This window comes from Tiliqua scincoides, chromosome 7 (genome assembly GCF_035046505.1).
Source record: "Tiliqua scincoides isolate rTilSci1 chromosome 7, rTilSci1.hap2, whole genome shotgun sequence".
NCBI classification, from domain to species: Eukaryota; Metazoa; Chordata; class Lepidosauria; order Squamata; family Scincidae; genus Tiliqua; species Tiliqua scincoides.
In genome coordinates this window covers 27,802,336-27,819,691 of record NC_089827.1, presented here as the reverse complement: position 1 = coordinate 27,819,691, position 17,356 = coordinate 27,802,336, and the positions used below count along the sequence as shown (strand labels likewise).

Here is a 17,356-nt window from a genome sequence, read left to right as displayed (position 1 = left end):
CCACCTAGAAATGCCCCTCCTCGCCTTTTGTTCCACCCTCCCCCCGCCCCATGCTACTCAGTGGAGTACTCGCCTCCTCTGGTGGCTGAAAACCCAGATACAATGCCAGAAAGCCAGTGCAGGCTTTCCCACCAGCCCTGCTTACAAGCGAGTGATCACAAACCTGCTTAAGGCATGTTTGTGATGGCTGCTGCCATCTTGATTTCCTGGTCAAGTCCCACTCACATGTTCTAAAAAGTAGGCCAGAAATGGTCCTCAGAGCAGCAAGTGCATTAACAGTTTGTAGATCATGAAAAGTGATACACTTTATCATAACCTGAAACCAACATTTACCAAAATTGCAACAGTAAATCTATTCCTGTACTGAATTATACAAAATCCCATTCAAAAAAAGCAAATTTTCTACAATTTTAAAAGTAAAACTCTTGTGTTGATCTAAGTTTTGTATACCATGAATAAGACTCAACTAACTTTATGCAAAAACATTTATATTAATACAGTCTTCAAAATAGTACCATCAAAACAAATCCCTTGACTCACCTTGGAAGGTATGCATCCAACATTCAAACATGTTCCACCTAGTGTTTCATTTTTCTCCACACACACAGTCTAGGATTTAAAAGAGGCATTTTTTAAAATCCCAGATAGTTTTATTTACAATCTTTCTCCACAGTTCAAACTAGCCTTTTGTGCAGTTTTCCTACAGAAAATTCCATCCTAGATTTTAAGGATATACCTAGCAGCATATCTGAAACAGTTCATTTTCAGGGTAGAATTTTCATAAACAGCACTTCCCCAAGCAATGCTCACATATTTTTGCAAAGTTGTAAATTTTGTTACTAAATAAAACAGTGAATATTCAAAGAAAATGAGCTGGTAGACATGTTCTAATATCCTCTAAACCAGAGCTTTTCAAACTGGGGCATCGCGATGCTCCAGCCTGAGGGCCAGTGCCTCTGCCCCCTTAAGAGGAGGTAGGGAGGAGGCAGCGACGCGATCCCTAGGTGGGTGGGGCTCAGGGGGCTGCAGGGGCTTGGGTGGACTTACCGGAGCCTCCTGCAGCCTCCCAGGGATGCGGGGAGTCCTGCACGATTGTCTGCAGCGCTCCCTGTAGCCTAAGAAGTGAAAGTGGAGCGATCGCGCCCCGCCTCCGTAAAATCGGAAGTGGAGTGTGATTGCTCCACTTTCACTTCTTCAGCTTCAGGTAGCCCTGCAGACAGTCACGCAGGGCTCTCTGCACCCCCGGGAGGTTGCAGGAGGCTCTGGTAAGTGCAGCCAAGCCCCTGCAGCCCCCTGCCTTCCCCTGTCCCCGCTGCCTCCCCCCACCCCCACAATAACTTAGAGCGGTTTTCAAACTCCATGAGAGTTTGAAAAACGCTGCTCTAAACAGATCTAGTTTTCAAGACATGATTAATTTGGCCAGAAGTAACACAACATCTAAATCTTTCTCATGAAAACAGGAATTATCTCTAAAACACCTGCCTCCCAGGTCCTGTTATTTTCTATGCAATACAAGCCACACCACTAAAAGATGAAATGAGAATGACAGAATTTCATGAAAAACTTTGTCTAAGCTTTCATTTCAAAATAAACTCAAGATAATCTCCACTCATCAGATAACTAACGTACTTCATGTGCTTTATCTTTGCGCATGTGAAATTTGTATATAATCCTTACATGTGCAAAAGCATTTCTCAATCAAGCAACTCTTTTTACTGCCTGTGTAGCAATTTGTTTAGACTGCGGGCAGTAAAATTAAAGCAATCAATTACAGAGGCCATCATTTATAGACTGCCAAACTAGAAACAGTCTTTTGCCTGTAGTGTTGACATCACAGCATGAACCCTTTGCAAGATCATCTGGATTAATGCCACATTAAGTGATTTACATTACCATGTTTCTTCACCTTAAAGCCAAGTTGAGCAGCTTTGATAGCAGCAACATACCCCCCAGGACCAGATCCAATGACAGTAACATCGGCATCAACTGTGAGAAAATATAGATGCAATTTTGTATTTTAAGTGGAAGTAAGGCGATATTGGAAGAGATAGACTATTTTAAGATTCGCAACAAAAAACAACTGTATTGCAAAGTATATTTAATGGATTGATAGAAAACACAATTTTTTAAATGACAGAAAGATGTTTCTTTCTTTCCAATTACCAAAAGATTTCTGAACAAAAGATGATAAAATGGTATTCATTTTCAACCCAATGTAGCAAAGCAAATCCAAACAGTGAAACAGGTTTCCATCACTTGCTGAATCAGGAACCATGAGCAGAAACTTGTACAGAGGCATAAAATATTAAATTGCTTATTTGGGGGGAAACTACTGGACTTTAATATATCATACAGCACCATACTGGGACAGCAACACTCCACACTTCGGTACAGTACAGTACAAAACATATCTTATTTCATATGGATGAATAAGTGCAAACATTGCCATGTTTTCCATCAAAAACACAGAAATGGGCACAGAACAGGCCCCTCCTTCCATTATTTCAAAGGAACCCACTACTAATTTAACAGAGGCACACAATTTTCAGCTGTGTTTCCTTAAAAGCACATGAAATAGGGGACCTGATCCCTTCCCAGGTGCTAGTGCAATGCATTTTAAAGTGGCACAGTGAGGTTATTAAAATGGCACAGTGAGGTTTTAAAGTGGCACAGTGTGCCACTGCCACACAGTGGCAGTGAGGTTATTCTGTATGGAAGGACCTAAATGCACAGACATCACCCAAAAAACATAGCTTGGGGAGTTACTTTTAGATACTACTGTGTGTGGTATAGTAGCTGGTATCTATTTGCTTCTGAATGATCCTGAGAAACACAATGCAGAGAGTAATGGTGGACCAAAGACACTTTAAACCAAATGTCAAGGGCTGCAAGTAACTTAAGGCTAAGTGATATTTAGTTATTTGATTTTTCTCTGTAAACCGCTTTGTGAACTTTTAGTTGAAAAGCGGTATACAAATACTGTTATTAATAATAATAATAATAATAATAATAATAATAATAATAATAATAATAATAATATTTACCTTGATCAGCATAGGTTCTTAAAGGCACTGCAGAAATACCTTGTAAGCCACAGTGGATCCTGCTAAAATGGCTTCTCTGATAGAAAAGGAAAGAAAAAAGAATGATTAGATTTCCCCCCTACGGAGAATATGTATATTAAAGTACACACCTAGGACAAAACAGAATAGGGTGACTTATCACTCAAGAGGCGGCATCTATTTTTACATTGATTAAAATTCATTGTTTTGTTATTTTGAACAAATACAGTACTTTTTTCTAAACTGAGCAAAGGCACCATAATGCAAAGTAAAGTCTGGAAAATATGGATTTTTATTCCCATCTCAGCTCTAGGCAGCCCTAGGGGATGCACAACTCATCATCACCCCTCTTGCTTCTTCTCCAAATCCTCAATGTCTATTTTTTTTATCAACTACAGTGGAGTAGTAAACTTTTATTAGCTATATATTTTGTAAAAAACAAACAAATCTTGCAGATGTGATTTTTGCTTACTGAATGATACTTCTGTTTATTACCACTAACTGATAAAGAATTAGAAAAATGCAAGTTAAATAAGTTTTTGTGCTCACAGCAGCTAAGTCAATCCAGACCATTGATACATTTTTATGAGCACCATTTTGGAGATTGTCATCTATTGCAGGTAGGAAAGGATAAAGACTATGTGCAGATAAGTTCATAAACAAACACTTCCTCACTTCGTTTGACATTTGGCCTTTGGAATCAAACTCAAGGTCATATTTGGCTCTAGTCATACAGCAAGATGAAGTTTAACCAATCAGAATACAAGACATGCTAACTTCTAAACACTTCAGGACATGGTGCAGCATACAAAAAGTCCCCACAGAACAGCCAAATATCCCTTGTCATAAGATGGTATTACTGCAGAACAAGGTATGTCCTTCATTTTAAAATACTACAGAACACATACTCTCTCCCCTTCATTTTTGAAATTTCAACTTAGAAAAGCCAAAGCAAAGGAATAAATTACTTTGGTTAGTACAAAGATGTATGACAAACTGGGCTATCGAGTCAGAATTTGAAACTTAAGAACTGCTCATCAGCCATGGAAGAAGAGTATTTTGGTGAACATATATTTCAAGGAAGACATAGAAAGACTACGCTTTCACTCAGGCACATATTGGTAGGTAAAATACTGCACTGTGAAACTCACTGCCTGTATATGCTGGATATGCCCTGAAGCAACTGGCATGCCACCACTGCCCACGTGTCTTGCTTAAGTTCACTGCAGTCACTCACAGAGGTCAAGCTAAGTCCTAAACCAATTAATGCATATGTGACCAGCGTATGGCACAATAAAAAGGGTATGCATAAGTAACACAGGTATGCATTGTTTTGTGGCAATCACACAGGACTGAGAGGGCTGACTCTGGGATAAGGTCAAGGGCACACTCCTACTTGCCTCCCACATGCTATACAGCCGTGCAGCTCAGTTGGGTTGTGACTTGCAGGGATCCACATATACACTGCAGTGTGAACTTGGCCAACACTGAGCAACGTGTTTGTGGAAGGAGCCTCTCATATCTGACTGGTGAGCACATCTGCCAATAGACCAATAGGATGTGTGGTGGGTGGGGAGTCAGGTGAGGCAGTGCCTCCCCACTGGAGTCCCACCATGTGAGGCACCCACAACCCATGTCCCTGGGATCGACCACGGCTGCCCTGACAGCTGCTCGGCTTGCCCCTCTTCTCTTCCTTGACGAGCAGGCGTCCCGCAGGCTCAGCCTTCCCCAGCACGGCTCTGCGTGTCTTCACCTCTCGAGCTGCTGCCTGACAAAGTGACACAGGCCGCGTCCCTAGGGAGCAAGCCCCGCTGACTGCAATGGGACTTAGTTCTGAGCAGACCTCTAGGCTTGGGCTGACTGCGAGGCTCCAGGAGGGCCACCGCGCAGCACAGACCTGCAAAGGCCCCAGGAGCCTCCCCGCAGCCCCCGGGCGCCCCACCGGCCCTCCCTTCGGCGGGCTGGGCGTGTCTCCCAGGCGGGCCGCAGCAGGCCTGCAGCCGGGCCGGGCCGGGCACGTCCTTCCCTGCGCGCTCGCAGCGCCAGCGGCCCGTACCTGCGCGAGACCGCTGCACACCCGGCTCCAGCTCTGCATGTTGCCGCCGCCCAGACGACCCTCAGGACCCCTCGCTCAGCCTCCGCGACAGGCTGCAGCGGCACCACCAAGGTCTCCCAGGACTCGCGCAGGCGCCCGCACTTCCCGGGACGCCGAGCTGGGGCCGCCTCCTGCAGCAGCTCCTGCGCGCCCCTGGTGGACGGCGGCCTCCGCTGCAGCTGGTGGCGTCCCCGAAGAGAGGAGGGGGTGCTCCCTTCCCTCTCACTCTTTCCCTCAGGGCCAGGAAATGGAGTGTCTGTGGAACTCCCTGCCACAAGATATGGTGACCGATTGAGTGGATGGGGGGGCTCCTTTCCCTCTCGCACCACACCGGAGCCAGGGGACAGCTGCTAAATTGGAGCAGCTGCAGAGCTCCTTACCACAAGATATGATGATAGCACAAAAGAACATATTTCTTCACCCAGCAAGTTCCAGTCTGTGGAACTCCTTGCCACAGGATGTGGTGATGGCATCTGGCCTGGATGCCTTTAAAAAGGGATTGGACAGATTTCTGGAGGAAAAGTCCATCACAGGTTGCAAGCCATGATGGGTGTATGCTACCTCTTGGTTTTAGAAGGGGGCTGCCTCAGAATGCCAGGTAGGGCATCACAATGCAGGTCCCTTGTGTGCTGCCTGAGGCATCTGATGGGCCCTTGTAACATATAGGAAGCTGGACTAGATTTCTGGAGGAAAAGTCCATCGCAGGTTACAAGCCATGATGGCTTTGTGCAACCTGCTGGTATTAGAAGTTGGGTGTCTCAGAATGCCAGGTGCAAGGCAGTAGCGGACCTCCCCTGGTGGTGCCCCAGGGAAAATGCCTGCAGTGGCGCCTCCCCCCCCCCCGCACAAAGCCAGCCCCCCCTCACCTGGAGCAAAACAAAGCCTCGTGCAGCCCCAGGACCAGCCAGGGAAGGCATTGAAAGCTTCCCCATGGTCTTAAACTGTGATTCTGGCTAACTGGAAGCAGAGTTTCCAACCATGTCAGAAGCCTCAGACAGCTTCCCACATGGTCCTAGAGGTGCATGAGGCTACGCAACCGGGCCATTTGACCAGGCCATTTGCCCCGTTCAGTGAATGGCAGGTCCGCTGCTGGTGCAAGGGAGGGCACCAGGATACAGGTCCCTTGGTGTCTTGTGTGCTCACTGAGGCATCTGGTGGGCCACTGTGAGATACTATATCTCCCCCCCAACTTACCTGGAGCGCAGGGAACCTCGCATGACTCCAGGATGCATGAAGCCTCCTGAAGCTTCCCCAATGCTTTAAACTGCTCCCGGCAAACCAGAAGCACAGTTTCTGACCGCGTCAGGAGCCGGCTTTCAAGTGGTCCTATAGGCACGCAAGATTCCACGCCTGGGGCATTTGCCCCTTTGATTTAATGGCCGGTCCGCCACTGGAATACAATTGGTCTTCTGAAATGCTTACAACAAGGTATTTATTCCCAGAGGTAATCCCAGTGTAATCCACTTTTTGATACAGTGTACACCTTTTGTTACAAGATTCCCAGTGTAATCCACTTTTTGTTACATAAAGCAGTTGTGTTTTCCTTTTCTGGCTTTTTGGCTATAACGTTTGATAGAATAGATATATTTCAATGCAGTTTGTTTCATTGCCTTCTGCATGAAATTAGGTGTTGAATGATATATAACATGATGGTATGCCAAAATAACAAGATTTTAAAAATTGGGAGACAGCCTCTGTTACCTTCTTGCAGCTTGGTACCTGGGGCTTGTGGCCCTCTCGGTCCACAATCTGTGTGTTACTGCTTTGGCCTGATCCAGCAGGGCTATTGTGTTCTTATGCAATGAAGGAATGCCTGCTGCATGTTTATGTCTAAGCTCAAGACATGCAGCAGGAAGTGGAAGTAGAGACCAGGTGTCAATCACATGTATCAGGCTGTAAAAAGACCCTAATGCTGCCACAGAGGGTCCCAAATCATATGGGTATATTGTGTACAGCCCTAGTTTCTTCAAAGTAAGTGCATCTGAGTTCAATGGGATTTATGCCAAGGAAATGTACACAGGATTGCACAGCAGCCTTAAAATTCAGTACGTGCAAACTTAATGTTGTGTTTCTGATAATATCTGAAACCGGGACTCGGTGAAGATCTGAGCAGCAATTTCCATGATTTTTCAAGAACTGATGCAGACCTTACTATCTACTAATCCCCACAATTAACTACAGACACCAGCAGACCACTTCAGACATGAGAAACAAACATTTTCAAAATATAATTTTAGCACTGGCTTTCAACACTGTTCACACAAGTAGACCACTCTTATGAGTACAGTGCTGTAGTTCTTTATGGTCACAATAATACCTACATTGATTGTATGGTAGAAGCAGGTTTCTGAGATGTTTTCTTTAACATAACTTGGAACCACAGTGAATGCCTGACATGGCATTCATCTCTCCTTATAAGCATGGCCCATTGCCCATGTATAAAACATATTCTATGGATCAGGGGATGAAGCCGGGTTGGTTAAGACAAGCAGTACAATCTTATGCATGTCTGTTTAGAATTAAGCCCATGGAGGTTAACTGACCTTACTATACGTATTATAGTATAGGATTGCACACTGAGACTTATCTGGGAATTTAGGCCCATTTAATTTAGTGGGATTTATTTCTGAGTAAGGATTGTGCATGTGATTGTGTTGTTATCTTAGGAAAGGGAAACAAAGATAGAGGAAAAGCCAGAATGTGTGTTTGAGTATTACCCTTGCTTGCGCTGAGCTTTGGATTATCACAATTGAATATTTATTTATTTATTTATTTATTTATTTATTTATTTATTTATTTAAAAGATTTTTTTTTTATCCTGCCTTTCCTCTGCCGGAGCAGATGCCCAAGGCAACTTAAAATTTATAGAGTAAAAAAATACAATTTATAAAAACAGTGGGGAAAATCTAATAAATAAATAAATAAAACAAAACCAATTGGAGGAAGGCAAAACTATTAACATTCAAGGAACTGCTATAGAGGCGCAGGAGGCAGACAACCCATCAGTCAGACGAAACAAAAGAGTTTTGAGCTCTTGCCAAAATGCCATGAGGGAGGGGGTAGATTTTAATTTTCCCAGTAGCGCCACTACCAAGAAGCCTCTCCCCTGTGCCACCATTCCCCTAACTTGGGAGAAAGGCGGCACTTGCAGGAAAGCCCCCTCAGATGACCTAAGTGGGCAGGCCGGAAAATATGGGAGAAGGTGGATCCTCAGATAACCTGGACCCAAATTGTGAAGGGCTTTAAAGGTCAAAACCAGCACCTTGAATTGGGCCTGGAAGTGAATGGGCAGCCAGTGCAGTTGCCAAAGCATCGGTCCAACGGAATCAAACTGCCTAGCTCCTGTAAACACCCTGGCCATCACATTTTGCATTAATTGCAGCTTCTGAACTGTCTTTAAGGGCAGCTCCACATAGAGCGTATTACAGTAATCCAATCTAGAAGTCACTAGGGCATGGGCCACCGTGGTCAGATCCAGTCGACTCAAATACTGCTGCATCTGGCACACCAACCAAAGCTAGGCAAACATATCCCTGGCCACAACTGCAACCTGATTCTTCAGGGAAAGCTGTGAGTCCAAGAGCACCCCCAAACTGCACACCTGTTCCTGCAGGGGGAGTACAACCCTGTTCAGAGCAGGCAGATGACTCAATACCTGCATTGAAGATTTCCCGACCAGAAGGACCTCTGTCTTTTCTGGATTCAATCTCAACCTATTGGCCTTCATCCAGACCCCAACCACCTCCAGACATCGCTCCAGGACTCCCACAGCCTCCCTGGAACAAGATGGCAAGGAGAGATAGAGCTGAGTGTTAACAGCATATTGGTGACACCCCACTTCAAATTCCTGGATGATGTCCTCCAGTAGTTTCATGAAGATGCTAAAAAGCATGGGGGACAGAATAGAATCTGTGGCAACCCATATTGTAAAGGCCGGAGTGCCAAACAGAAGTCCACCAACATCACTGTCTGGGCCTGTCAGCCAAGAAGGAACAGAACTACTGCAAAGCAGTGTCCCAATCCTCAGCTCAGCCAGCTGGCCCAGAAGGATACCGTGGTGGTGTCAATGGTATCAACAGCCACTGAGAGGTGCAGCAGAACCAACAGAGACGCACACCCCTGTCTAGTCCTCCAACAGTGCAACTGTCTCTGTCCCAAAACCTGACCTGAAGCCAGATTGGAAGGAGTCCAGATAATCAGTCTCATCTAGGACCCCCTGGAGCTGAGATGGGGTACCTCCACTCAATCACCTTACCCAAAAAAAGAAGATAAGATTCTGGTCGGTAGTTGTTTAGATTGGTGGAATCAAGAGATGGTCATATGATGGAATATGATTCTGTAGAGGATCCTTGAGGGAGAAATAAAGATGTCTTTCCCACATGGTTCCCTATTTGTTGCAAACATGAGAAGAACTGCTCTTAAAAGATCTTCTCTAAAAGAGAAATAGATTTTCCATCATTCATTTTATCGCAGCAACAAAACACAGTCCCCCACAGGGGGCAGCATTTCCTCATTTCCCATACTAAAAAGTTCTCTATCATTCCTTCACTGTCCTTTTAATAACCAAAGATAAATTAGAAACCTATGGCTAAAACAGATTGTGTCATTATTTTTTGGAGATACACCTGATTAGTATTAATTATCCTGAAGTTTATTGTAAAGATTTATGCAAACAACCCAGAACATTTTCAGTCACATTGATAGACTAATATGCGCAATTGGTAATATACACAAATCCATGTCTCTGTTGATAATGATAGACTTTCAGAATAACATTTTTAGCATCACATCCATTGTATGGTGGTAGAATGACTAGTGCTGGACTTGAAGATCAGAGTTCCAATTCCTACTCAGCTATGATGCTCGCTGGGTGACTTTGGATCAGGCACTCTCAGTCTACTCTAACCTCATAGAGTGAGCAATAGAATGTCATATGTGTCACTCAACACCTTGGAGGAAAGGTGTGATTAAAATGTAACAGATGAAGGAATGATCATGGATGTATTTTTTTTTTAATGATCATTTGGGGATGGGTCTTCTGTTTTCCTTGCAGATGCCTCAGATTCAACCCCTGACTTCACCAGTGAGGGTTGGGAAAGACCCTCACCTGAGGTCCAAGAGAACTTGTGCTAATCCATGTTAACAATACTAAGCTAGATGGACCAATCGCCTGACTCAGTCAAAGGCAGCTTCATAGGTAGGGGAGTGAGCGAAAAGATATGAGAAATTGTGGCTAATGGGTAGCCGGATCAGGGTAGGTTGATCTGTCCAGGACAGAGATCAGGTCAGCTATAAGCATGGTACCTTTGTGATCTCCACCTAATCCAGCTGGGTGGTGGGATCGGGGCAGTAGTTTGAGTACATTCGAGAGAAGGAAATTTCCTTTCCAGGGCTGCTTATATGAGCTGAAAGGTACAGTATGGCAAGATGGAAATACAGAGGGCTTCCAGTTGGACTGTGAAGCAAGACTTAAGGAGCCCCAAGCCTCTTCTTCTTTACCTTCTAGGTTAATAGTCTCATTTCCTATCATGCTAGCATTCTCCTCCCTTCCCCTGTGAACTGCCTCTCTTTCTCTCAGGGTTACAAAAGGGGCCACCATCTACCTTGCTAGTCCTCTTCCCCTCTCTAGCAATAGCACAGCCCCGGTCAGTTGCAGAGAAATGTGAGTTCTAAGGACCTGATTCAGAACCTGGTGCACTGGTTCATCGCCAGCGTGTAGTGTCACAAATGTGCCATAAGGCACACCTGTGACACATACCGCCTGGCCAAAGTGGGCACTGGTTCATGCGAGCCTGTGCTGAGCCAGCACTGGGCAGAAGATGGGTGACCACTGCCTGGAGGTCCAGGTGAGCACCGGGTAGCAGAGAGGTAAGTGGGGGCATAGGGGGAGGCATTCCAGGGGAGAGGCAGGAGAGGTGTGGCAGGGGGAAGGGAGGGGAGCAGGAGGGGGATGGGACCAGTGGAGCTTAGCTCCACTGGATCCAGAGCCCTGTGTTGGTCCTTGCAGCGCAACACGAGGCATCTTGCCTCTGCGCTGTCTAAATAGCCAATGCAGAAGCAAGAAGCCTCATTGCAGGGCTGCTTCCCTTACCTGGGGGAAGGGAAGGAATGTTCCCTTCTCTTGAGGAGCCACTGCCAGCTGCCCGGCACACTCAAGATGCCGTGGCAGCCATTTTGCTGCTGCGGCAGCCCCCACATCAGGCAGCTCAGGATTAGGCTATGACACCTCTGAATGATCAAACATAATGATATCTATTGCCTCTGTGTGATTCTGTTTTCTTCCTCTCCCAGATACCAGGGATGAGAAATCGACTTGTAAAGACTCAACTCAAGTTGCAAAAATACACATTTTTCATGACACATGTTAACTCGAGTCACAGATGTCACTGACTTGGTCTCAACTCACCACTTAGGGCCAGTGACTTGATTTGATTTGACTCAAGTCCTGACTCACTTTTGTGGTGCTTTTGTGTGTGTGTGCTTGCTTTTTTTATTTTTTTGGCCACGCCTGACTAGTGCCGCAACTCATTTTTCATAATGACTTGGACTCGAGCAGCTCAGGACGAGTCACAATGGTCGCCTGTTATGACTTGTGAGTTGACTTGAGTCAGGGGGTCAGAGACTCACGACTCGACTTGTGGCTCAGCACAGTGGCTCCAACAAATCCCTGCCACATACAGTCAATAATTCTTTAATAAACTGCAATAGGTTCATTTCAGTTACTGCTATGACTTGTCTCTTCTATTAACACCTCAAGTGCCAGTAGACAATGAAGGTATGCCAATGGTTAAAGTTTCTGGGAGAGTCAGAGTCAATCCTATATCCTGCCCATAAAGAGCATTCTCAATAACAGAACTTACATCCCAATCCTATTGAGGATTTAACTACAATGGATCTTATGATCCACTGCCTTACGTCTTGGTGCAGCACTGCAAAAGCTATGCCACTGTTGTGCTCTACGGAGCCACCAACACAAATGGTGAGCAGTTCCATATATGTGCTAGTGGCTCCTGGACACCCTGCTAGAGCAGATAAGGTGGCATTGGGGCTGTTCAGGGAATGCTCAGGTAGGTAGTGGGCCAAACCAAGGGCATTTTAGGGGTAGGAGGGCTTGCATTTCAGTGGCAGCAGCACATGCCAAGATCCTGTTCCCTCCTTCCTGGCCCAACCAAGGAGTCCTCTTGGACTTATGCCAGCAAAAGAACTGTCATAGACCTGAGAAGACCCATTAGAGCCCAAGTGGGTTTTTGCATGTTTGTCATGGTCTGAAGTGTGAGTAAGATTGCAACTTTAGATACAATAGGGAATGGGGACTCAGGTGTGGCACCTCTTAAAAACAAAGCTTTCATTGCGTGACACAGCACAGCAACAGCGGCTTTCTAACCAGTGCTTCTAACCAGATTTTAAGAGCTGACCTTTGTTCAGCTGCACTCTCTTGTTTCCCTGAATGTCCCCAACACTGAAGTGCTTGGCCAGGTACAATTCCACTCCTACCCTACTGCACAGTCTCCTTTTTATCATTCACATCACTACTGAGACACACCTTGATCACTATCCCTACTGATACACAATAGACAGGGCCAGCCCATCCATGAGGCCAACTGAGCAACTTAGGTTGCTTCAGGCAGCAGATTGTTGGGGAGGGGGTGCCTATTCTGTCCATCTTCTAATCCCCACTGCCCCTCCTTCTCCTTCCACTTCCTTAATTGGAAAAGGAAAAGAGGGACAGAGAGGAAGAGGAGGGTGCTGAGCTAGAACATTGGAGGGTGGAAGAAGCAGAAACTGGAGCATCTTCAGGTAAGTGGAGCAACAGGAGGCATTGGGCTGGCCCTGTGTTTAGAGGAGAAAAAGTTACTTCTGGTGGAATAATTTGAGATGGAAAAACAAGAATATGGAACAAGTAAACCTTTCTATACCTGTTATTCCCACACCTTGAGGAGGCCTCTATCACTGCCTCCCCACCAAAGGATGCAGTGCACGCCCCATTGGCACAGTCGCACCGGGACTGGAAAATTGGATAGGATTTGGCCCTGCATGTCCAATACATATTAAGTACACACACCTGTTATCTATAGAAAGAAAGAAAAAAATTCAAGTGCCGATAACATGATTAAAATTCCATCTTCATTGACTCTGAAGCATCTGTTCTCCAGCCCTCTTAGGTTCAGACAACATGGAAAGTCAGTCCCCTGTGCTTCCTTCCTGGTAACTCTTTGCCACCCATCTACTTCCACATAAATCCTTTATTTCAGGCAAAGCTCAAAGAGAGCCACATCTCAGGCAAAGACGTAGGGAAGGGGGAGAACATTTGTTCCCCTACCTCAGGGCTGCATTGCAGCTGCGCAGGTGCTGGAAAGTTGGATAAGACTGGGCCTGCAGTGTGGTTGGAGTGTTAAATTAAACTTTCTAGGTTGGGACCCTCTACACAACTATTATTTGTCACAGGAGGAAAGCTATCATGAACATTAATACATTAAACAAGGTGTGAAAAATTTATGACATGAATCAAACAATAATAGGGGATATGGAAAAAGTAGACAGTGGAATAAGAGAAACCAGAAGAGTTAGTGAGGGTCTGCGGGATTTAAAATCTACAGGATCTAAAATACATGATCAAGCAGAAGAACATAACAGTGCTTTCTGAGACTGCAAAGTGCTTCATGTGTATTGTTGTAATAAGCTGTAAGATAAATAACAGCCCAATCCTATCTTTGGGATGCACTGACGGACCATGAGGTTCACCAGTGTATCCTGTGGTCCGCCATCTCAGCCACCTCTCCAAAAGTCTGCAGACTACAGAGGCCAGTGTAAAGGTTGGGAGGCCACACACCAAAAGTAGCATTGTGCAGCCCATCTGTTGATGTAGGCATGTGGGCCACGGGGTGGACTGGGGGCGGGACAGAGTGGATCTCAGTGGTAGTGGAGCCTGCAAGATTTGGAGTTCCCATCCTAGACTTGACATGTCCCTGGCAGTGGTTCAGACCTATGCCAGCAAAAGAACTGGCATAGATCTGATTAAGCCCATAGAGACCACAGAGCAACAGAGAAGGTAGGTAAAAGTTTTCATTACTTACCTCTCCTTGCTGGCCTGGCCCCAGCCAATTTGTGGGATGCAGTGGAGGTTGTGTCAGCCAAGGATGAGAGGGAGTGACTGATCTAAGATCACCTAGTAGGTTCATGACAGAAGGTTTGAGCCACAGAAGTCCTAATTTACAGCTCCGTCTTTTAGCCAGTACACAACATCAGCTCTCACATGTTTAAATGGGGCAATTATTTGCTTAAATTGTATTGCACCTTTTTACACCATAGAACTCATACATGGAGTTCCCAGACATTCATCTGTCCCAGCATTAATAAAATCTAGACCTACATAGCTTCAGCAAGCTACATAATGGGTCATTAGACCCTGCCCAGGAACCAACATACTTAGGATTTATGTGACACATTCTAATGGTCACAGTGTTACATGACTTCTTACAACAGCCCTATAAGGTAGGTCAATATTTTTGCAGCAGTAGAATTAAGGGTGAACAAAGACTGGCTTACCTAATGAGGCCATCTAGTGAATTCATAGTCGAGGTGAGATGGGAACTAGATACTTCCCAGTACACGCACTTAGGGCCAAACCAGACATGGTAATAGCAATTTTAGGGCCAAATCCTATCCAATTTTCCAGTGCCGGTGCAGCTGTGCCAATGGGGCCTGCACTGGATCCTGTGTTGGGGAGGCAGTCACAGAGGCCTCCTCAAGGTAAGAGAACCTTTGTTCCCTTACCTCAGGGCTGCATTGTGGCTGCACCGGTGCTGGAAAGTTGGATAGGATTGGGCTTAAGCACAGAAGCCCCCCCAATCATGCAGAAATGTCTGATTTAAAATCAGATTTAAAATACCCTTTTTTCGCTGAAAGGGTGCATGGGTGACAAGCAGCAATTCTGCTCTCATTTGCAAGTTACCTTCCCTCCTTAAGTGATTGTCTCCCAATCAAGGTCACTTCAAGTAGTGAAGTTAGGAAGGGGAGTGAAACAGAGGGAGAGAAGTTACAGGGAAGTAAGTTCAGTTTCAGGTGCAATAACTTTTCAACAGAGTAAACAGGGGCCATGGCCTCACCGATCCCATTCTGTAGGCCCCTGTGAAAGTTTTTGCTCCCCCAAACAACATAAAGCAACATCAACATGTTTTTCAAGCAGGAGTAACTGGTCTTGTATTTATGTTTTGAACATGATAGAAGTATACACCTGTTGGTGGAAACAATTTTAATCTTTCATATTTCAGATACAGACATATAACTTAGATGGCTGATCTCTTTCATGTGGCAAAGTATAACCAGGAAATGTGATTCATGTTGTGAATTCAGTTATGTGCAATTTAAGTTTGGCTTTATGGTTGGAATAAGGTGTTGCCGAACAAGTTAATATGCACGTGTGGACAGTGCTGGGTGCATGCCAAGAAGGCATGACCACGACAGTATCACATTGTTGTAGCATGAACTGACAGCAAGCTATCAGGCTTTTGAGTAAAAAGTCAAACCCAGTTTGTTGGATCAACCGGCCCCTCCCCTTGTTAGCCTGTCAGAAATCTTGCCATAGAAAATTCCATGACAAGCTGCACCTTGCTTGGCCATCCTATTTAGACTTGCAAACAGCTCATATCCTGGGAGCTTCCTGGCTCTGAGATAATCAGGATCGTCACAGGAGATGTGCTTTCAGCTCTGTCTTTCCTCACCAGTTTCATCAGAAATTCAATGAGGAGCCTTAAGCTAATCAGGATACAAGTCATCTGAGCAAGTGAGAAGTTCCAGCTACACTCTCCTCAGGGTACTGCTCAATAGGAGATGACAATCTCTGCTTGGGATGCAATGAACGGTCATCAAGGACTAAAAGAATGGTCCAGAATGAACTTACCCCATAATAGACTCTATGTTGCCCTATAGCAGGAGTGTCCTAACATTTTGTCAGGAGGGCCACATCATCTCTCTGACACTATGTCGGGGGCCAGGGAAAAAAAAGAATTAATTTACATTAACATTTACATAAATGAATGTATTAGAGATGAAACTTATATGAATGAATGAAGGTCTCACAGTAGCTCAAGGCCTATGAAAGGCCTTGCGCAAAGCAAGGCCAGCCTTTCTTTTGCTGCCATTGCTGCATCACAGATGTGAAACAGCAAGTAGTGGAGGGAGCCCTCATCCAACAGCTCAGGTGAGAGGTTGAACAGTTGTCCTCACGCTAAGAGCAGTTACGTTGGGCCAATGCGGGCTCCAGCAAGTCTCCAGAGTGCCATTGGAGATTGGGAACTCCCCACAGGCCGGACTAGAAACCCCTGACAGCCGCAAGTGGCCCCCGGGCCAGGGTTTGGGCACCCCTGCCCTATAGGAAAAGTCTCTGAAAAGCCTGATCAGACTCTCCTTCACTCTATGTTGCACATGACCCATTGGCACTATGTCTAGCGCTCCCTCCAAAACCCAAGAACTGCTGTGCCAGGACAGGTATCAGACTGCTCTTTTCCTTTCCAGCTTCCTATCTGCTTTCCTGCACTCTTTTCCCCAGAGAGCAACAAGCTGCAGTTCAACATCCACTGAGCCACCTTCCAAGAAGTCTTCCTCTAGGAAAGCACTCTTGACTCCCTAGCCCTGCTTCCCTCCCTGGAACTTGTTACGGTTACTGTCTACATCAGGTGTGTTTATCAAGAACTTTTCTGCCTTTTTAGATGCCTTCAGATTGGGACATTGCCATGTCTTGGCTAACTAGCACCATGATCCCTGCAGCCGCTTGAGTCTTATTGTAGCAGAAACAGATAGGTAACCTTGGCCAGGGGTACTCCTGACCCAATACACCCTATCATCCGTGTCTCATGTGCAATCAAACTGACAATGTCCCCCTCTGTCTCTTCAAATACAGAAAACACAGGAGGAGAATCAGGAGTTGCAGAGGATGGAAGACAGCAAAAAGGACAGCCTGCTCCAGTCTGTCACTTGAGGTGATATCTCATGGACAGACCAGTCCTCAGTAGTTCCATATTTAAATTTGTCTAATTAGGCCCTTGCTCACTGTACTACGCCAACTTCCAGTGAGGGTGTACAACTGAATTCACATACAACCGTGCAGGGCAGCCTGCGTTATCTTTCACTTTTTTCCCTCAGAATTTGCAGCCTATCCTGATGCCAACCGTAAACATTCCTCTCTTCTCTGAAACAATAA

General features: G+C 45.5%; 1 protein-coding gene and 1 long non-coding RNA gene across 2 annotated transcripts in view; one reads left to right on the top strand and one right to left on the bottom strand.

Moving 5' to 3' along the window:
• The window catches only part of DLD (dihydrolipoamide dehydrogenase), a 23,682-nt gene extending 18,401 nt beyond the window's left edge, over positions 1-5,281 (bottom strand). The window contains exons 1-4 of the mRNA XM_066633265.1: positions 5,119-5,281; positions 3,045-3,120; positions 1,907-1,986; positions 541-609 (exon numbers count right to left, since the gene is read on the bottom strand). Coding sequence (XP_066489362.1) covers positions 541-609; positions 1,907-1,986; positions 3,045-3,120; positions 5,119-5,157 — 264 coding nt within the window. The 5' untranslated portion in view covers positions 5,158-5,281. The remainder of the gene's footprint in view (positions 1-540; positions 610-1,906; positions 1,987-3,044; positions 3,121-5,118) is intronic.
• LOC136656871 (uncharacterized) lies at positions 4,503-17,356 on the top strand. The gene is made up of 3 exons (XR_010794720.1): positions 4,503-4,591; positions 16,866-16,956; positions 17,057-17,356. It is a non-coding gene; the product is annotated as an uncharacterized lncRNA (long non-coding RNA).